The sequence below is a fragment of the Condylura cristata genome, unplaced genomic scaffold (assembly GCF_000260355.1).
Source record: "Condylura cristata isolate star-nosed mole 26May11 unplaced genomic scaffold, ConCri1.0 scaffold00015, whole genome shotgun sequence".
NCBI lineage: Eukaryota > Metazoa > Chordata > Mammalia > Eulipotyphla > Talpidae > Condylura > Condylura cristata.
This window is the reverse complement of record NW_004567116.1, coordinates 46,970,145-46,992,824: the sequence shown is the minus strand read 5'-3', so window position 1 is coordinate 46,992,824 and position 22,680 is coordinate 46,970,145. Positions and strand designations below refer to the sequence as shown.

Sequence of the window (22,680 nt, the reverse complement as noted above, 5' to 3'; positions counted from 1 at the left end):
GGCTAAACATTGATCAGTGAGAAAGTAAACTGCGATCCAAACAAACTCACCCCAAGAAAATAGCAAATTATAATAGTAACATGTACTAGAGAAAAAGCACAAGGTTGATATTCCTCCTATATTGTATTTGTTTTCTAGTGAGTTACCCCAAAACTGCTTAGAATGACTTTAAATATCTTTTGCAGTGGGTTTGATACAAAAGTCAGGAAGTTAAAAGTAATTCTTATATTTAGTTTTTGTTTGTCCAAGTAAAATCCATCATAAAATCTTTCTCTAGAATGAGTGGTTGCTTTTTTAGTAAAATAACAATATACTATTTAGAGATGTATAAAAAAACCTAATAAAAGTATGTAGACATATACAGTGAATTAATAAGTTAATCAGTGAGTCAGTGTTGTTTTTTTTAAATATCACAGAAATAATGTTCTTATAATGATGCAACTAGAAGAATAAGTTTGGATACTTCTGCAGACTGATATGAAGTAAATGGAACATGGAAGACAGATTTATAATTTAATTGAATTAGATCTATTTTGAAGTATTGAGATTATTTATATAGAAGAGACCATCCTTAAAAGTTAATCCCTGATGAAATTTATTTGTAATCTCTCAAATGAAACATAATTTCTGGTACAGGAGTTAAGAGATAAGAGCCTGTCAATAGTTAGAGTAAATATTCTTTTAAATTCATTTTATTTTCAAGTTAGATGTCACTATATTTTACTCTGTAACTTGGGAAATACCTAAATGTTTCAGACTATGATATCCTAAAATTTCCTCTCATTGAATACTATTTTGCATCTGTAACTCTGTAATTTGATCTTAGTAACTAAGACAAAATACACATTACTTTTGTGAGTTTGAACAATTAATGATCGTGAATCAGATTAATGAGCTATTTGGAGCTAGAATCTGATGTGAACAGTTTGCCTCCCCTATCTTTACTAAACTCCTTTACCTTTGCGTTATCAAGGACTGTTAGAGACTTCTTGTGAAGCTCTAATATCTCCTTGTTTATGGAACCTTTTCTGACCAGAGTAATTTTTTTTTCACTTTTGATTCCTTGCATGTACCTCTTGATATATCACCTAATATATTTTATAATAGTTGTTTCTTCTGGGTCTTTCTACTTATATAGTTACTATAATCTTGTGGATTGCACAAGAATAAGGAAAGGAGTTGGAAAAGGGAACTAATATATATTTTTTGTTTTCTTATTTTACTTTTACACCCTTGACTATAGAATGCTATTATTCCTGGATAATGCTGTTATTCCTGGATAATGCTCTTATTCCTAGCACAGTGCTGAGCAAAACAAAGAATCCTTGCTGGGCATATAAGGAATAAACTAATGAGAGTAGCCAGTTTCAGCCTTTCCAGATAATATCTGTCAGTTTTTATCACCTGCTTTATCTATATACTGCTCCCACAAGATTATTTCTATTCTCTTCTATCCAAAGGAATGAATAAGCCTCCCTTGATTAAAGCTATTGCAGTAAGGGGAGGAAGGGTAAGGTAGCAATGTGTAATGCAGGCATAAACCCTTACAGGAAAAAGTAAGCCTGGGATTTAGTGCCTGTAGTCCATGGACAACTGTTATCTCCCTTCTAGTGTCTATTCACTATTCCTGCAACCATACACACTCACATAGACATATTATTGTTTGGGCTTGCTTTGTTTCCCAAAAATTTTTACATAAGGAATTTGGAATTAATCTTTTAGATATTTAATTCTGAGTTTCCCATTGAATGTGTCTTTTAATCTTTACAACTTTAAGATGACTGGTTTTGCAAAACATAGTCATAATTAAAATTCTGTGATCAGTGAGGAAAGTTTTATTTAAATCGAGCCTCAATTTATTTGTTAATATACATAATTTAATCTGAAAGGTCTCCATTTATTCAGTTTTTGCATATTTTTTTAGCCCAGAGCTATTATTTAACATTTACACACACACTCACATACATGAATATGTGACATTCTTGTTTAATGGTACATTTCATTATTTAGAATAGCCAAATAATTACTAAAAATGCATATCTTTACTGTATTAAGCTTATTAAGGATATGAGAAACTATATTGACTCATTCAGTTGCTTTTTAAAACCTTTTGTTTTTAAAGAAAAATATTTGGAAATAAACAATGTGCAGAAAATATATACACATTGATGTAAATAATCTTACGAAAACCTACTGGAAATTTAACAAAGAGTTGTTAAATAATGTCTTGAAGCTCTTGTAAGTGTAGATTTCTGATACATAGTTAGAATTCAGATCCAATTTGATGGCCCACAGGCCTCTCACAGAATGGACTACAGATCATAAGTGGGTTTTTAGCCAGTGCTGTTCTGAGCAATAAAAGTAAACTGACATCAAATTTCAAGTCATGATATAATTTGATCCAGTATGCCCTACAGAAAGAAAGATGCAGAATGAAGCCCTTCGAAGTTTCAGTATTTGATTTCACATGTGGGACCTGTACTAAAATGATGAAGTGGAGATCTAACGTGAAAAATGTCAAGCTGGCTCCTCTACCTAACTCATGAGCCCAAAACGTAGAACAGCAACAGATAATTTCCTATATCTTTGGGTATAAATGTCTGACCATTGTAAATTCCTATTGAAAGGATGAATGGTCAGAACATTATCTCATGAAGTCCCTGTAAATGGAATAAGTCATTGGGGCTGCAAGAGAATCCTTCTAGATAGTATTATTTGCTATTAAACACATGAAGACTTTGCTGTTTTATTATTCCATGATTGGATATACTTATTCAAAACAATCAGTAAATGTGTTCATAGAGACTGACCTGAGTTTTTATTGAACATATTAGTCATTCACGTCAATCCTGTTTTATTTAGTACATTCAGTGTTACAGGCACTGACCTAGCACAGAGCCCAAAGTTACACTTCAGCGTCTCTGAGACTCCATAAACTTGGAAACAAAACTACATTAGCTCTTGCCCAAATGGTGGCCAAAATATCTCTTGTCCTGTAAAGTTGATTTTTCTTGTGCGGTTTTCATCATCATGTTAGGATTAATTAGACATTTGCACTGGGATTCACATTTTCTCAGTGCTATTCTTCTGCTTATACCACTACTGATATCTAAGTGCATGTCAATTAATGTTATTCATTTTTTTCATTTCAAAATATATTTAGGCCTTAATGTGAGTTTCATAAAACTTCCCAAGTATTGTGAGAGATACTAAACTGAGTAAAACAGGTAAAACAAATGCAAAATCCACATGGACTTCTATTCAGAGTGAATTTGACGTGTGTCCACAAATCACACTGTTGAGTACCCTAAGTACTTGTGAATTATCATTATAGGTAAAAGAAGGGGACAGCTTCATAGAAGGTATCTCAACTGAATCTTGAAAGTTCAATAGAATTTTGATGTTCAATAATGGTGGAAGAAGAAGGCATTTCAGGTGGAGAAAACACTAAAGGCATTTGCTAATTGTATAAGCATGTTCCACTTTTCCATTTGCTTAGTCATTTAACCAATATTTGTTAAGTAGCCTTGATATGCCAGATATTGTGTAACATGCTTAGGTATGTAGCAATAAATAGAAGGAGTTCAAACCCTGCCTTCAGAGTATTTTCATTCTATTGGAAGAGTCAAACATTAAAAATTGCATTTCATCTCTATGCACACTTCAATGTTATCTTGTAAGCATTTGTTACAACATAGCTCCCCATTGCAGTTCAAATTATACATAAATACACAGATACACATCTATTATCAGAATAGTATAACAACTGGAGATATTTTGCAAAGCTGCTATAAAACACAGTAAAGCATTTTTTTCCCCAAATTTTTAGGAGTTTTAAAATATAAGTTAATCTCTTTAGCAAGCACCTGATGCATCCTGGGGTAGATATACTGGTATAGATATACTGGTATAAACATTCTGGGGTAGATATACTGGTATAAAAGTGTTATTATTTATTGAGCATCTGTTTTATTCCATGTACCATTCTAAGTATTTTACATAATATCTCATACCTGTCAGTTACTCTCTTATGTGGCATTGTCATCTCCATTTTACAAAGCTTACAGAGGTTAAATAACTACCCTGTGAATATGTATAGTTAATAAGTGGAAAGGCTAGACCTTGAAACTAGTCGTCTACATTTAGAACTCTTTTTCCCCCCAGTTCTTTAGAATAGGAAAAAAATTACTGCAACCAAAATATTTGGTGTCTAATGAGATAGTTGCAATAATCACAGTTAATGTAGTGTTCATCTACTTGGGATTAGGGCAAACATGACTAAAGAAGACTGAAAAATCTTGAGATGGCTTTAAAGTTGAGTTTATCAGGCCTCTCTGGTGGCCTAGAGGTTAAGGCTTAACTCTATTACCATAGCAGCCTAAATTCAATCCCTGGCCAGGGACTAACCCACCACATATGACACAGCAGACCTCTGCTGGCTCCCCTTAGTGTAGTTCAGTAGATCCATCCTCTCTGTTATTCACTCTCCATGGTCAGTTTTCACAGACCCTGAACCTGGCCTACACCCCAGTTCTATTCAAAAATAACTAAAATATTAAATAAAGTCGGGTTTATCAAGTAAGGGACATGACAGAGGATGAAAAAGCAGGTGAAGACACAAAAGCACGTGAGAATACTATGGTGTGAGAAAGCAAAATTATCTGCTTTCCCTTAGTTCCTTAACTCCCTCTTTGAGCGGTAGTGATGACATAAAGTTTGGGACAATAAGTATTGGAGTCGTGTCATTTAAAAACAATAATGTCATGCATGTCAAACAGAAAAGAAGCACGGAATAATTCAGACCCAGACAGTGGATGCTTTAAAGGGAATCTTCAGTAGAGAGGTGACTTTCAGTCACCTAGCTTCATGGCCTCCATGACCTATGGCCTGGCTCATAGATTAACACCTGTGTACCGAGAGCTGAAGACTAGACATAGAGAAACAGAGAATTCTTGTGCACAGATGTAAACAATGAAAAACAGATGTAGAAGAATAAGTGGAGTTGAGAACTATTTGGTCCCGAAGGAAGAAATAGTAAAAAATATACTGAAGAAGTAAGAAATTAGGAGAGGCTGGCTTGTGGCTTCCTGTGTCTCTCAGAGTTCCCCTTTCTTAGATCCTTTGCATCAAATGGTTAGCCTGCTGTGCTTCCTTTCCTTTTAACCTGGTATCAAGTTCAAATTTTGCTTAAGCTAGTAGAGATGACTTTCTGTTTCCTTTAGCCAAAGAACCCTAATTAAGATAGGGACCAGAGGCCCTCCCTGGTGGCAAAGCGGGTTAAAGCACTGCACTAAGAAGCTTAAGCCACTTCTGCATGAGTTCGATCCCCGCCTACCCCTGAGGTGACCACATGGCGTGGCAGACCTCTCCTGACCCTCCCACTGCTCCCCTCAGCAGTGTACTTCCTTGACTGCCTGTTCTGCTCCTCACTCTGGTGAATCCTCTCACCCTCTGCATCTCTGGCCTGTACCCCAGTTCTGTATGAATAAATAAATAAATCTTAAAAAAAAAAAAAAAAGATAGGGATCAGATAGTGACTTATGGTCCAGGGACAGCATCCAGCCCTACAAGAAAGGACAGTGCAAGAAGTGAAGAAGTGAAGGTGAGCATATCAGCAGACCGTAACTAACATCTGCTTCCACGGGCCCCCTCTCACAATTTTTTTTTTAAGCTTTATTTATTTATGCATTCAGAACTAGGGTACAGGCCAGAGTTGTGTTTTTTTTGGGGGGGGGAGGTGTGTGTGAGAGGATTTATCAAACAGAATGGGGAGCACAACAGGCAGATTGAGGACATACACTGCTGAGGGGAGCAGTGGGCAAGACAGGAGAGGTCCATGTGAGTCATTTCTGGGGCTGGGGATTGAACTTGCACAGGAGCAGCTGTTGCCAGCTTGAAGCGCTGCATCTTAACCCTTTGCACCACTAGGGAGGGCCCCCTCTCACGCCTTTTAACCAGAGGATACACCTTCTCCCTCATCCCACCTCTGAGAATACTCCCTGAATAAAAATAAGAGCATGGACACTGTTTAAAACTTTAATCTACACTTTTTTAAAAAGTCATTAGGATAGTAGCACAAAAATAACTCCAATTTAGTTATTTACATTTTAGAGCGTCAGTGGGGTCTTATAACTTGTTTAAAATCATGAAGCAGTAACATTCCCCATCCCTATAGTGGCTTTCACACCTGTTTCTCTGCTTTGCATTATAAGCATGGGTGGCTTATAAAAGGACAGCTCTTTTATTTCCAGTTGAGAGTGTAAACTCCTTGCAGGACAGAATCATGTGCTTCCTCTTTCTACTTTCTGCTGTTCCAAGTACAGTGTCTCAAATCCATTTTGCTAAAAAAGAAATTTGTATGGGGTGAGTAATACTTCAAAGGCGAACATTTTGGCAGCATGCAATGAGGAAATAATCCTTTTTGTCTCGATTATACCCTCAAATCCTGTCTCCCCAATGAAGCATCGCTACCGCACATCCTGTCTCCAGTCCCTGGATGTTGAGCTTGAACCATTGTAACTTAGGACAGCTGTAAATAGGATTTGTTCAGTGATGATTTTCAGGCCCAGTTCTTGGTGTTCCAAGTGTGTTTTGTCCTTTCTGGATTCTAAATATTACTTGACTCATCATCCTCAATCATGCTGGATTTGTTTATCTATTTCATTCCTTTAGCTTCACTTTGTATTTCTGTCTAGTAATATGCCAGTTATGTGCCTATTTCCCTCTGAAGAATTTGAACAAGATCATGGATGGAATTTTTATTAGTAAAGGAATAAAACAACAGTTAATTTATAGATATATGCAACATAAAGTAGAAGAAAAAGCAATATCAGAAGTAACCTGTATAATTGCAACCGCCTGGGAGCCATGAACACTTGCAGATGCAATGGAATTGTCACTTTTATTTTTGAACAAAAGATAAGAACTCACTGTTTATCTTCCTTTCTTGTGTGGTTTGCATTTTCATAGACTTTTAGTCTTGTGATCTCTGTGCATAGGCATCTGGAGTCAATGAAAATTTAAGGCCAGGTGCTGATGCCTTCTCTTTATTGCAGTGTTGTTCACTGTAAAATGTTATTGTGACTCATTGAAATGGAGGATTAGTACAGCTATGTTACTGTACAATAGAGTTAAGCCCACCCTCTGTTGCTCCCACCTTCTTTATCTACTTTCGAAATTGCAAATATAGGACCCAAAACATTTTCTTACGGAACAGAAAAAAGACAACTTTCAGAGCGAGCAATTAGCAGTCTTCTTCCTGACAGCAAAACAAAACTAAAACACACATATAAACCTTCAAAGCCTTTAATTACCGAGTGCTAGATGTGTTGTAATCTTTTCAGCTTCATTTAGATATTTTTATTTAGTAGGAAGATGCCTTAGAACAATGAAATTTCTAATATTTATCATGTGTAGAGGGCAAAAAGCATATACTGGACTAATCCTCACACTGCTGCTGCAGCTGCCTAGACCCAAACTGCCCCACTGCTGTTACCCAGCGTCCTCACATTGGTGTCTGGTAAGCAAAGTGGTGTAAAGTGTTTTCTTTCTCAGTACAGCTTTGCAAGACAGGCAATGTAGATTTCTGTGTTCCAGTAATATTTATAAAACAAATTAATTTTTATGGAATCAAAATGTGCAACATCAAAAATGTTAAGTAATGAGACCTAACATAAGGAGCTTAAATGCCATTCTAGTGCATTTTGCTCAGATTCGAGAGTTTTAGCTACTCCATACACCTAGATCTGAGGTCTGAGTCCTTGTTCTATTTGTCTTTTATACACACACACACATACATATTTATTTATTTATTTATGAATGCAAGAGCTGGGGTACAGGTCAAAGGTGCAGGAGGTGAAAGGATTCACCAGAGACAAGAGTGGGGAGCAGAATAGGCCGACTGATGAAGTACACTGCTGAGGAGAGCAGCGGGCAGGTCAGGAGAGGTCTGCTTCCCCATGTAAGTCACCTCCCTACCTAGGTGTACTGCAGTGGCTGTGTTTAGCTTCATAGTGCTGCACTTTAACTTCTTGTACTGCCAAGAAGGACCATGAATCCTTGATCTACTACTTGTCATCTTGGACAACTGCCTTACTTCTCCAATCTTCAGTTTCATTCTCTATAAAATGTGTTATTACATGAGTCTTTTTATTATTTGTTTGGATTATTTATGTTTGCTTGTTAATTTGTTTATTTATTTATGGGGTACAGGCCAGAGGTATAGGTGGAGAGAGGATTCACCAGAGACAAAGTGGGAAGCGGAAAAGGTAAATTACTGAAATACACTGCTGAGGGGATCACAGGGGAGACAGGAGAGGTCTGCTATGCCATGTCTGATTCAGCTCCCTGGTTGGGGATCGAACTCAGGTCACAGGTTTGTTAGTGCTGTAATTTAACACGTAGAACATTGGATAGGACCACATAAGTTTTTTTAGACTTGTAATTTATATACAATGGTGCAAGTTAAACTCCTAGCACAATAACAAACCAAAGAATATGCCCAGTATACATTAGTAGTGGCATTACTATTATTTAATATTATTCCAGCTGTTTTTTTTTCACAGATTGTGGTGTTTTTGTTTTGTTTGTTTGTTTTTTAGTATATGATTCTATTTACTTACTGAAGTAACACATGAAATTGATAATCTCTATCTGTACTTAAGTAAGCCATTTTAAAATGGTTAACTGAATTGGCTAATCACCATGCATTAACTAAAATCTAAAATCATCATATAAGTGAGGAAATGGGTAGATCCTAACTTCTCTTTATTACTGTTTTTATAATATTCCAAATTACAATAGTATCAATCAGATATCACCCAATCCTTTTTCTAATTTATGTATGTTTCCTTGGAAATAATTTACGTTAGTGAACTGACCAAGTTCCACAGTGACCTTGAGAGATCTCGAAGCCTCATTAACTAACTCCCAGTGTAGGGATAGTAAGTACTCATTTTAAAACATAACAATCTAACATGTAAATGCTTTTGTTGAGTTTGAGGGGCAAGGAGAGGCTATGAGATGAAAGTTGTAAGTAATGCATTCATGAGAAAGTCTGATCTTTCAGTTGGAAAGGAAATAATTTGTGACACAAAGAAGGTTTCAATGTGTCTGAATCCACATTTCACTCTTCAAGTTATGACAGAGTTCACACAGATCAGAAACAGCCTTTTTCTTCCTTTTTGCTCTTCTCTTACTATTTCCTTACTTTACTCACACGCAACAGTGATAGTCCTCCATCTTTATTCTAAAGCTCATGGCAATTGCAATAACCCAGGTACAGCAGGAGGTAAATTGACAAGCAGAACCCTTGCCTTGCAGAATAACTTGAGGGTAAGGAAGTCACCATAAAACTGAGAAACCAAGAGTAACAGACACTCTGGGAAGCCAAGGCAGCTGTGGGACTAGGAACTGGTTGGCATTTTGGACCCAGAGTTGTAGGCTCTTGGCTTCGGAACAAAGAGCTCATTGCCTAGTCAATGACAATATACAAGCACATCTGCAGAATGTATTCTTTGGCACCAACAAATGCTTGGAGGATTTAGCTAACCTCTGTTTTTCTGTTCTCCATTCACTTCTCACTTATGTCTATTCTTTCTCCATGTTTTTACTTGTTGAAGATAATTTAAACTAGAGCATAAATTTTGAAGAATATGGGGTGGGGTGTGGTGGCGTGGAAATTAGATTAATAGACTTACAGATGTCATCAGAATTTAAATAAGGAAAATTAAAGTGAAATATTCTGTACTGTCTTCTTATGCAGCCCATTCAAGTGCCATCTCATAGAGACAGGTCTTGTAACAACTTCTAGATGCCACATGTTCCTGGACACATGGCAGGTCACTATTGGTTTAATAGAAACCACACTTTCTCTCTGTCACTATTCCTAATGTACACAACACAGGAAATACTTAAGGCTTTACTCATAGCCTGGCAATTATGTCTTAAGCATTGAATTTAAGGTCTAGTATCAAATTAAGTTTGTTGGGAAATAAAAGCACAATTTAGATGCCAGGAACTTTTTTTTCCCTATATTTAAGACTTACACAATATGGAACAAGGTAGTGAGGGTTGTATTTTCCTGAAGAGTCTAGGACTTAAAATTGTCCTTGCAAGATGCACAGAATTTGGATATGTAGCCAATAGAGGGGGCCCTGATTGACTGAGAATATAGGAGAAAAAAGAAATGTAAACAGTGACCTGTGGTAGTCATGAGCAAGACGTGTTTGGAATAGTGAGGGTTCTGGCCTGACAGAGAAAAGGAGAAGAGGGAAACAGTCTAAATCACAGTCATTTATTGATCGTGTGCTTTGTGTAAGACCCTGACTAAATCACAATCATTTATTGATCATGTGCTTTGTATAAGACCCTGATCTATGTGTTACAAAAGAAACAGACCCCATCTGAGCCTCATAAACCAGGTTATTGACTGCTTGTTCAGAACGCTGGTACCTAACTCTGGAAAATACAATAATACTGCCAAGATTATCACTCTTTGGTGGCTTAGCAAAAAGGAGCAGATGGTGTCCACATGGATCTTTCCAGGAATAGTACCACATGGAGTAGATCAGTAATTTACGTAGGTATGGTTATTGTGGCATACAGCACATCAACTAAACTGGATCTGAGACTTGTGCTAGTTATCCCATTATTCATGAAATCTTCAAAGAATATGTGCATCAATGAAACAGGTAGCTCAATGCGGATCAGTGGGATTTGTGGCACATGCACTATGAGGAAAACAAAGGAGTAAGAGTCAGACCTGGGTCTGAATAACAGCTTTACTTCTGTCTAGGTGAAAGACTTTGAAGAATTCTCTGAATTGCTCTGAGGCTGTTTACTTTTGTGTAGATTAGGGAGATTCCACTAGTCCCTCTAGGATTCTGTAAGGAATAAACAAGAAAGCACATGTAAAAAGCTTATAGTTGCTGATCTGCAGTGGTTTCTTAGTAGTTTCTTCATTCATTCTTAGTTCCCTACCCTCTTCCTATGGGAATTAAATTAGATAAATATGAACTGTGGTTCACAGGTGGTGTGGTGGTGGGAGAACATGAGAGGAGAAATGAAATACCATACAAAATGAACAGTGAAAAGAAAAGTAAAGAAAATTCTAAAAGCTAAATTAGAGTATGTATAAAATATACTTTATGTTATAAAGCATGGCACTGGTGGTCAATATAACTACCAAAACATATAACATGAAATACTGGTCAATATGTAATCCAAATTAACAATTTGATTTTTCATTATCTACAGCCTTAGGCTGGGTGTTTTCTATATCTCAACCTTTATTACTAAATGAGAAGAAGTATTTAATGAGGGTGCAGTGTGGAGGTGAGAGGATTCACCAAAGACAAGGTGGGGAGCATACCAGAAATATTGATTGAAATACACTGCTGATGGGAGCAGCAGACAGGACAGGAGAGGTCTGCTGCACTATGTGGGTCAGCTCCCTGGCTGGGAATCGAACTCATGCTGTAGTGGCTGCTGATAGCTTCATAGTGCTGTGCATTACCCCATTGCACCACCAGGTAGGGCCACTAACTTGTATTTTAAAGGATGATTAAACAATAGGTCAAATTTCAATACAATAGAAGGAATACTAATATTATTATTTTTTAAATCAGGGAGAAAATTTGTGTTTACTAGAACAGACTTCTGAGTACTGATCAGATCTTAGTAGGAAATGAATCAATATTTTGCAGTTGTTAGAAGTTACTCCCTTTGGGTGTGGAGTGGGGAACAGGATCAAAAATGGGATGGGGGGGAAGTACACTGGCCTATGGTGATGGCATACAGATGATTTGGTGATGTGGTGTGGTAAGAGGTACCCTGTGTCACCTCTTCGTGCTATTGTTGTTGATGGCACACAACTAGATAGCATTAAGCTGCTGCAGACACTTGAGTGGACTTGTGGAGCAGTAATATGAAATGGAAAAGAAAATCATTAAAGGTGAACATTAACCCCACAAATAAAGAAAATAATGTATGTATCATCTCTTTCTCTTCACATGCATTATTTCTCTGGTTAGCTTCTTGGGAAATAGGTTAACTGGAAAATAGAACTGTCCCATTTTTAAGCAGTGTTTTGCAAGAGATTAAAGGATCTAGAAACCCTCTGAGAATTGAGAAATTGAATCTGAGTCAGGACGGTGAGAAATTTCTCTTCAGACTGCAAAAAGGGTACTAGCAACTTTGAGGGCAGAAAGTAACTGCATTTTCAGCCTGGTAGCCTGGGAAAACTCAGTAGGAATCAGAAGATGGTGGCATTTTATCACCATGATTTCTAAGGCTAGAAAGATATGGATTCGAAACTTGGTTGTTATACCTCTTGGTTGTCATTTTAGGTAAGTGTCTTAGTTACTTTGAGACATACTTTCTTGCTCTTTCTCCCTTTCTTTCATCAACTAGTAACTATAAATGTTCCCCCTGGAACATTCTGAGAATTTAAAGCACTGCTTTATCTTAAGTATGTATTACAGTCCCTAGAACATAGTGCTCATTCGATAAATGCTTAATATTTTATTATCATTATTGTTATTTTTATCAACTTCCATTTCCACACTATGTAATTGCAATATCTGGGTTATGCCATATCCTTTCTGTCTTTGCTTCTTTGTAAAGTAAGTGGCAGAATTCAATGATTCTTAAGGCAGGAATTTTATTTATTTATTTTTGCATAGAAGATCTGGGGTATAGGCCAGAGATTTGTCGGTGGGGGAATGGTGAGAGGAATCACCAGAGACAGAGGGGGAGCAGAACAGGCAAATTTACTGAAATATAGTGCTAAGGGGAACAGTGAGTGAGACAAGAGAGGTCTGCTCATATGTGAGTTCACTCCCTGGCAGGAGATTGAACTCAGACTGTAGCAGTGATAACACTGAAACTTAGCCCCTAGGCTACTAGGAAGGCCCCAAGGTGAGGATTTTAAAGGTCTATGATACTAGAATGTATTTGTTTTCCTATTTTGTTCTTTCACACAACTATAAAATGCCTTTAGTCATTTACCAAAATTTTCTTCAGAACATACTCAATTGAGTCATCATAGGTACCTATACCAGTAGCTCCTCCTAGATGATGACTCCTTTTGGCCTGTTCACATGATGCACTGGGGCCAGTAACTGGTCCAGGATGAGGAAGTGAAGATTCTGACACCCACCGGGATCAAGGTGAATAGATCTAATTAGATTATGAGCTGTCCTCGGAGTCTTTGGTAAGCAGTAAAAACTAGACTTTGAATAGTTCTAGGAATGTCTGACTTCATCCTGGAAGACAGCAAGTAATATTGCCAAAACATGGCTTCTGAACCTGACTTATAGTTTTGAAATTGGTCTCCTAACCACATCTATGGCTTAACTTCTGTTTCTCTTCACTGTAAATTGAGAGTCTCTATTACTGCCTCATTGGGTTATATACAGATAAATTGAAACAGACTAGGACTCCACGAGAGTTTACTCTTATTAGCTACCCATTTTTAAAAAAAAAGATTTATTTATGCATACAGAACTTTGGTACTAACCATGTTACAGGTGAGAGGATTCAACAGAGTGGAATCAGAACATGCACATTGACAAAATACACTGCTGAGGGGTGCAGCAGGCAAGACAGGAGAGGTCTGCTGTGCCATGTGGATCACCTCTGGGTCTGGGAATTGAACTAGCACTGAAGTAGCTGCAGCTAGCTTGCAGTTCTGTGCTCTAACCCATTGTGCCACCAGGGAGGACCATGATACCCATTGTTAATGAATAGGAGACCTAGGTGCATCTGGGTCATGGTGCCAACGGATATTGAGAGGGAGGCCGTTCACTAATACAATATAGGTTCCAGGTAAAAATTTGAAGTGCAATTATGCCCTGCCAACATCTACAGATGTGGGTTCAGCATATAGTAGGGAAGAAAGGGGTTCATTCCCAGCAAGAACTAGGGAACATTTCAAGAAAATGAATTGTTTTTTTTTTTAACCCCCCTTTCAGCTATATCACATTTTTTATTTTCTAGAATTGGAGAACATAATGGAGGGTTAGAGAAAAGTCTAATGCAAAATAAAGCTATTCTAAATTTATTCTTTTTCTTTTCTTTTTTTTTTTTTTTTGCGGGGGCACTCCCTGGTGGTGCAGCATGTTAAAGTGCAGCACTATGAAGCTATCCGCAGCCTCTGCAGCATCAGTTCGATCCCTGGCTAGGGAGATGATTCATATGGTGTGGCAAACCTTTCCTGACTCACCTGCTGCTCCCCTCAGCAGTGTGTTTCAGCCAATTCGCCTGTTTGTTCTTCTCCCCACTGTGTCTCTGATGAATCCTCTCACCTCCTACCTCTGGCCTGTACCCCAGTCCTTGTATACATAATTAAATAAATATTTTAAAAGATTATTTTTTTACATTGTCCATTTTTATACTATGGTTGATCTTTAACATACCAACTTAGCACTAAAATATTGCACTGCAGAACTGATTTTTTATGTGGGTAATAATCCCAGTAGTCTTCTAGGAATAGAACATGGATTGAGTGGGGGGTCACCCTAATGGCAACCTCTGTGAATTGTGAATTGTTTATAGCTGTCACACTAAGCTAATGAACATTTAACTTGAGGTTGTGGGGTCTCCAGCCCTCTCAGTGAATTCAAATGGACTCGTTTAAAATCTGTCAGTGACTTCCATGTTGTTTCAAATTGCCAGCCATGTCATGTGTAGAAAGTCTTTTATAGGATCTGTGTCAATTCTTGCCCATTCATGAGCCTTTCCTATGGGACTGAGGAGAGATCCAGAGGTGCTGGGCAACACAAGCATTTCACATGTTATTCATGCAGATTTTATCTCTAACTTAATCTGACCAACTGAAAGCACTTTTCTCTGTTTGCACATCCATCTGCTGGACCCAGTGTATGGTTCTTATCCCCATCAATATTGCTGTTTAGTTCTCACTGGATATAGGTGGCTGTGTGAGTTTCCTGTTCTGATTTTTTTCTTAAAAGATTTGGTGTAATGTGTATTCAGGTTTTGACTCCCTACTTATTAGACAGTCTTGTTAAGAGGTATGTTTGTTTTGCTTTATTTTTGTGTGGCTGGCTGCTAATCCTTCCTAACTAATGACTTACTTTATGAAACTTACTCACTATAGCTGGCCTGGTGAACAGCTATCTACTATAAAAGAGGAATTTCCCAGATCTGATGGTGGACAAATACCAGAAGTAGTCACGTTGGTCAGAATCAGTGAACTATTTTACTTTCTATATCAGATTATTTACTGACTGCATTCTATGGGCAGAAAACAACAGAAGATTATCTTTTGTTAGCATAAACAAGTTATTGGATGTAATGCCTGAATATTTGGCTATCCCATGGAGCCTAACAATAGGAAAAGTGGGTGGAATTAATGAACTATCTGATCTAATAATTAACATTTTATTAATATTTTTCTGCTTAATCCTTCTTTGTGATTAGCTGCATTCTTCCCTCTTGCTATTAAACTGGTTTTTTGCACATGGAAGAGAATGTAATATAGGGGCAAGTCATTTATATCTTACAGTTCTAGCTACCTAGAAGGAACTGATTTCCTTAAAACTTCATAGTTTCAAAAGTATTTGTCTAGATTTACATAAAGACAGGCCTTGAAGGTTTTGATGAAAAGGAGGGTTTTTTTTTTTTTTCATATTAGGCACAAATCTCTTTACAGCTAATGGAAATAGGGTGAGGCTGGAATCAGTTAAGCTGCTAGTTTGATATAGAAGTTCAATTAAAGATAATAGCATGTAGACAGAAGGAATGAAGTACAGAGATTAGGGGAAAACAGCAAAGGTAATTAGGAAATAAGTTTTAAGACTCAGAAACCAACTTGATGAAACAAGGCATGGACTCACATGATTCAAAAATCGGAGAAGAAACCTGAAGCCTAGCCAAAGATCCAAAATTACCAGCTGGTGAGAAGGGCACTACCTGGCTCCTGCTTGGGATTCTCTAATAGTCTGTTTTACTACTAACTGGTCATTCCATTCTCTCCTGATAAGTACAATTGAGAGCCTAATATATTTAAAGGAGATTTTGTGAGAACAGACTGGGATGGTTAAGAGGATCCTTGAGCAAAGTAATCAGCACTCTTCATGGGGCCTGAGGTAACAGCACTGTGGGATAGTGTGCTATTCAGGAAAGAATCTAGAACCTCCTAGAATCCCCTTAGCATTCAAAAGAAGTGATCATGGCCAGTCAGATGCATGGCATGTATGTATGTTTACACACAATCTGCACATTCTGTGTGGTGAGATGTTCTTAGTGACTTGTAGGTATTAAATGTGGAGTCTGAATTTTTTTAACATTAAGAGAGAACAGTGAACTTTCCACTTAACATGGTATTTAAGATTTACATCTTCCACATACCATAGTTACAGGGAAGGAGACGTAAGTAAAATGCAGGTATCCCCAAAATAGTTTGGGGACATTTTCAGTATATTATTTAATTTTATGAAGTATCTGTCTTACTACCTGTTTTTACTAATTGAAATATCTGAAGATTTCCATTTTCCTGAAAACAGGTTAAAGCAAAATTGCATCAACTTTTGTTTTGCAGCAGCCATTTGAGAAAGAGTGTGAATCCTCAGTGGACAGAGTAGAACTGTCAAGTTTCATTCCTGCAAAGTGCTTTTTACAGACTGCATATTTATCATACCATTCCTGCTTTTATTGTATATCAGTGCTATTTTAGATTGTATGTATTTTTTTTTGTATGATTGGATCAGTTGTTTTGGGGGTCTTGGAATGCTTAAAAATGTACATATAGATTAATGATAACTAATTAATTTTATGTCATTTTTGGTTTATGGAAACTTTCACAGGAATATACTATTTTTCTGTATCAGAAAAGCCTCTAATACTAACTGGTTAAAGAAAAATACTTGATAAAAGTTTATTGGAAAAATAGCGATGGTCTTGTTGGCAACATAAGAATTGTTGTGATATCTTGCAAATGTTCTCCAGAGCTTACAAATACCTTCCTTGCAACAACTCTAGATAGTTATTAAGAGATTCTGCTGTAGAGAATTCTAGAGAAATATACAGTATTTGTCATTTTTCAACAGAGTCTGACTGGAAAGGCCAGATTCACATAAATGATATAGAACACAGCATCCTATACCTACAAATAAAAGTGAGAAGTAGCATTGTTTTGGAAATGTACTTGTATATAAAATTTATTCTAAGAGTGTATTAATATAGTTTTTAAGAGGAAAAATACACAAAATATGTATTGAAAAATCTTAAATCAAAGGATCATATTTTTACTGAAAAAAGTGTGTTTGATAATAATGTGTGATAATCAGAAATTGTTAAATCTAGCCAAGGAGGCACGGCACAGAACTTTGGGGGAGTAATAGGCACCAACTGGGATGTATAGGAGAAACTTCATTAAAATTAAAATACAGGCCCTCCCTGGTGGCACAGGGGGTTAAAGCACAGCACTAAGAAGATTAAGTCACTTCCGCATGAGTTTGATTCCTGCCTGCCCCGAGGAGATCCACATGGCAAGGCAGACCTCTCCTGACCTGCACCCTGCTCCCCTCAGCAGTGTACTTCGTCGATCTGCCTGTTCTGTACCCCACTCTGTCTCTGGTGAGTCCTCTCACCCTCAGCATCTCTGGCCTGTATCCCAGTTCTGTACAAATAAATAAATAAATCTTTTAAAAAAATTAAAATACAAATCAGTAACAGAAATAATTAAGGTCAACGAACTTGCAAAATACATTCTGTGATCCCTGTAGCATCTCTTATCTTTAGATTGGTCATTGCTTTGTCTGGGTCTAGTATGTTTCACTAGTTAGAAATCTACAAGCCACTGAAGATCTCATCATGAATTCAGCTAGATTCCAGAATCATGGAGCACTTTAGTGTGGAGAAGACTGATTTGGAGTTCAGAAAAAGACCAGTGTTAAATTTCAGCTTTCATTTTCTCTGAATCTGAGTTTTCTCATGTAAAACTCATGAACATTGATAATGCCATCTCATCATCATCAGTTTGAGAAGATTAAACCGGTGTGTGTGTGTGTGTGTGTGTGTGTATGTGCATATCTTTTATACTCGGGCAAGTACTATGAGTTGAATAAATGGTATTCTACATGATCTAATCAGTTCTCTTGAGTGTAATTGAAGCTATATAGTTTTGAGACCTATGGAACATAAACAGTTCAGAAAGCACGCAATAATGTGTCCTTAGAGTGCACTCATAATTTGATGATGTTTCATGCAGCGATGGTGCCCAGAGGTTATATGGTGTACCCTAGGTATAGTAGGGTATACTATCTAATTTAGGTAGTTACACTCTTACAAGATCCATACAATGATGAAATTGCCTAATAGTGAATTTCTTACAAAGTTATTTCTGTTAAGTAACATGTGATTATAGTCTATCTTTAGGGACACTATTTTAATATTTAACATTGGCTCTGATGATTCCAGTGAAGAGTACATTCAAATACATCACCTCATTATTCTTCAAACAACCTTTCTGCAGTTGATTATTTCGGTTCCTATTTTACAGAGAAAGAAAATGGAGCAAAGAGCTGTTGTGAACTTGCCCCTAGCTCAGGCCACCAGGGAAGTTGGTGAGCCCCAAATCATGCAATCAGGAAGTTGCTGTCTTGGAGGACTTACAACTCCAAATCTCATATAGTTTCCCCCATATCATCATAGTCAGCTTAATGGACACTTTTATTTTTTTGGAGTCCAGTGGAAATTGTCTCTCTCCAATGTTCCTAATTACCTATAGGTACTTACTATCAATAATAAATGTTATGTGAACTTCTGGATGATCCACTGTGTAGAAAGTAGACTATGTTCATGTTGACCATGGTCAGGATTTTAGCTAATACACAGAATTGTATTTAGCTAATGTAATATAATTTTAGGGATCACTGGAGTGCTGATTTCCACGGAGTGAGAAGGTTTCACTTACAGTCAAGCCAAATGTATGTAAGCATGAAAAGAGAGATAGGGGAAATTCTCATTACTACTACATGATAGAATCATACAACTTAATTGCAGCAAAGGGAAGAAGGCAAGGAATCTCTTGGAAAAGTCAGGAATAATTGCAGAGTGGGCGGACTGACTTGAGAGTTCCTGAAATCTGTTCATCTGCTAGAAGGGGAGTTAGCACTTTTTTAGGGTAAGAGTCTCCAGCATCTCTCAGCAAGCCTGGGAGAAGGCATCAGACTGTGGGTGTAGAATCCACAAATATAAGTTATCTCAAATTTAGTGCCATTATGTACACCAATTTTTAGAGACGTGTTATTAGGACCACCAGTTAATTTTGATTTAGGAGGAACCTCTCAGGAGTGCCAGGTTTTTATTTCTTCTTGCCTTAAATGTATCTGATTTTGTCAGTATCTTGGTTAAACAAATGCTTTTAATTGGTTGCTGTATCTCAACTACCCCTCCCCATGTGTCAGGGTTGTTATAGAATAAGGACATACAACATCTTGATTGTTCATATCATTGCAATGTCACTATGCAACCCAATAAAATGTGTTGAACTGTCATTAGTTTTATCATTTGATTAGGATTTCATAGGCCTGAATTGACTTTAAATGCATGTAACTGTTAATTCCAGAAGACACAGCTAATGAAATGTCCCAAAAGTTGAGTGCTTGCCAAAATCACTATGTAGAATGAGACAGCTCTCCATTAATCATGAGAATATTTCCTCTATCTAAAGAAAACATGCCATTTGAAGGGTGATTAAAGATTCTTAGGAAGATGAAGCGAAAACTGTGAAAATTCTAGAAACAAGAATGTAAAGATAGGTCTACTCAATATTCATGAAGTCAGATTGGTGATACAAGTAGAGATTGCAATCTTATTTTCTAATGACTTGGCTTGTAGCACTCCTATATCAGATTTTCATAGATTTCAACTCAACTTTAAAGGGAATGACTGCAATTTGTAAAAAGATTTTTAAAAAGACAAAATTAGCATATCCAATATGATTTTCTGCTACCTTTGACTAATTTTTAACCTAAGGATTCCTTAAACATGGAACCAAAGATACATAAATAACAAAGAAAATAAACCTTACACTGTGCATTATATATTCTGTATATAATCTCTCTATAATCTATACAGAATGAAAATAATAGCATGTAGTTAGTGACATCATATCTCTATATATGTGTGTGTGTCGGTGTGTGTGTGTGTGTGTGTGTATATCTATATATATATATGTCTCTGTGTGTGTGTGTATGGAGAGAGCTTATATATAGATATGATGTCAGTAAGTACATGCTACTATTTTCATTGCGTACAATATATTCTCAAAAGGCAGCTTAGAAAAAAAAGTTAAAAATATTGGCTATGGTTGATTTTCTTTGAGAATGAAATCATATTTGTTTAGCACACTTGTTTTATACAAATATGTTAGCAGATTTTAACTCTCATTCAATTTATTAGAAATCCTTGTCTGGTACATAACACAAATCTTCACTTCTGTACTGGTAAAATTTAACAAAAGGTGAATGTAATTTTTATTGCTTAATTTGTAAATGTGCCAAACACTCATTTGTTTTATTTTGTTTTCATTTTTACTATTTATTTATTATGTTCAATATTTATTATATTTAGACTTTTATTTATTTTTAATATTTATTTATGTTTACATCATTGTTAATTTTAAAATAATGTTTACTCCCCCCAATCAAGTGTAGAACCCATAGAATTTCCTTCCCCAGTTCACCATGCACATCACCATAGTCCCCTGTGCTCCTTCCCTCCTTCTGCTCCTTCTCCCTCCTCCCTCGCCCTCCCCTGCAGGTTTATAATATTGTGTTTTGTTTTGTTTTGTTTGAAGCGAAGAAGATGCTGAAAAATCTGAGCCATTTCATTTATTTTCCCCACCCAAAACTTGATGCAGTGCCTGTACAGATCATCAAGAAATATTGTTGTGCTCTTAGTAAAATAAGTTAACAGAACCTCTCTCACAGTAACCTACTTGTTATCTAAAACCATTTTCTATTTCTTTTATTTCAGGCCAGCCCTGCTCCTATAATCGTCAATACAGATACTTTGGACACAATTCCTTATGTAAGTAACATTTTTTATTAAGGTTTTCTTTAAATTCTATGGTGTAATTTAATTAGAGAATTTGAAATTCACAACATTCAGCCTTACCCACCTCATGGAATCTTAAAAAATGATGAAAAGAATTGGTTTTGTGAGCTTGTCTTTGTTATTAGCTGAATTTCAGCTTAATTATGCAGATTTTACTCTGTTCACTGTTTTGTAAAACACAGGGGCCTATGATTAAAAAAAAAAAAAACATTTCTTTTATAATGTTAGTTTCCTATGTGGCTCACTGAGAATACTGAGTTGCCTATAGCAGAGAAGGAAAAACTTTGGCTTAAAAGAAATATTTAAACCACTGTCTATGATAAGTACAAAATGCTCAGAACAAAAGTGATCTATAAATACTTAATGGATTTTGTTGGGCTTCTAATCAGAATAGGAGGAAAGTTTTGTGAAAGTAAGGTCTTATCTATCTTTAATAAAAACGATAGTTCCATAAAAGTGTGGGGCATGTGCTAACAGAGTCAGGCAGATCGGTGAAGCCTGGGAGTCTGTGCCTTGGTATACCACTCTGATGGCCTGAGTTCTGGGTGATAGGAACTGGCAGACCAGGAGATTTAAGGCCTTAGTGGCAGTAGGTCACAATGTGGGTGAACAGGTTGCATAATGAAGGTCCAGTCAGGCTTTGTGAGCGACCCTTTCTGATGGGAAGGTGGGAGTATGGAACAGATGTACATACAAACAGAAGGTATAAAGCAAGAGAAGAATAGCAGAGATAAGAACAAACAGATTTCTGGACTTTGAATAAATGAGAAAAGCATGGGAAGCACTTAGAATAGTTGGCACAAAGGAAGTGCTTAGAGGATACTAGTTATTTTCAGGGAATGACTTGTACCCTTGCGTGCAAGGACCAAGCAAATCACAGGAATAAATAGAGCAGATGGAGTAGGGACATCAGGGAATAGAGATCACGTGACCTTCTGAAGGAGGCAGCTCCCTCTCTGGTTTACTACCAAGGGGACATGGAGGTCAAGTGTTTCCAAATAATAGTTTTTCAAGAAAGGTCAGAAATTATATATTTTATGTAAAAGTTTGCAATATTTGTATATAGATAATTTTTCAAAAGTCCCTTTTTTGTCAGTTTGTCTTTAAAGACACAGCCCTTCAGGAGACCTCTACCCCAAAGGAGCTGGAAGTCCTGAGCAGAATTTTTAAGCCAGAACTCAGCCACCAGGGAGAAGAATGCTACAAGTGCAGGACAAGTTTGGGACTTGATTACAGGAACAAGTGACTAAAACTGGGACACAGGGTCAGGACAAGAATAATAGGAAGCTTAACTATGCTGAATCACCTACTGAACTAGGGCTTTTAAAGTCTATCTGAACACAAATTATTTGGGGTCACGCTGGAAATGGGGTTAAGCTCACTGGTTGGAATCATGTGGTTATGCTGCTGCACAAAGGAAAGGGCTCTGTTGGAAAGAAGCAGAGCAGGGCATCAGAGACACAGCAGCTACTATTCTGTGCCTCATTCTTCCTACCTTCCTTTATTTATAAAGCATTTGTATGAAGGTTACAGCCTGCCAGTAACTGTTTTAAACACTTAATGAGTGTAAAATCATTTAATCATTGTAACAACTCT

At 36.9% G+C, this 22,680-nt stretch overlaps 1 protein-coding gene across 8 annotated transcripts in view; it reads left to right on the top strand.

The window, feature by feature from the left end:
* Window positions 1–22,680, top strand: part of DLG2 (discs, large homolog 2 (Drosophila)) — a 1,159,995-nt gene that overhangs the window by 455,176 nt on the left and 682,139 nt on the right. For all 8 annotated transcript variants that reach the window (XM_012725352.1, XM_012725350.1, XM_012725354.1 and 5 more), the window contains one exon: window positions 21,004–21,057. In XM_012725352.1, the coding sequence (XP_012580806.1) occupies window positions 21,004–21,057 (54 nt within the window). The remainder of the gene's footprint in view (window positions 1–21,003; window positions 21,058–22,680) is intronic.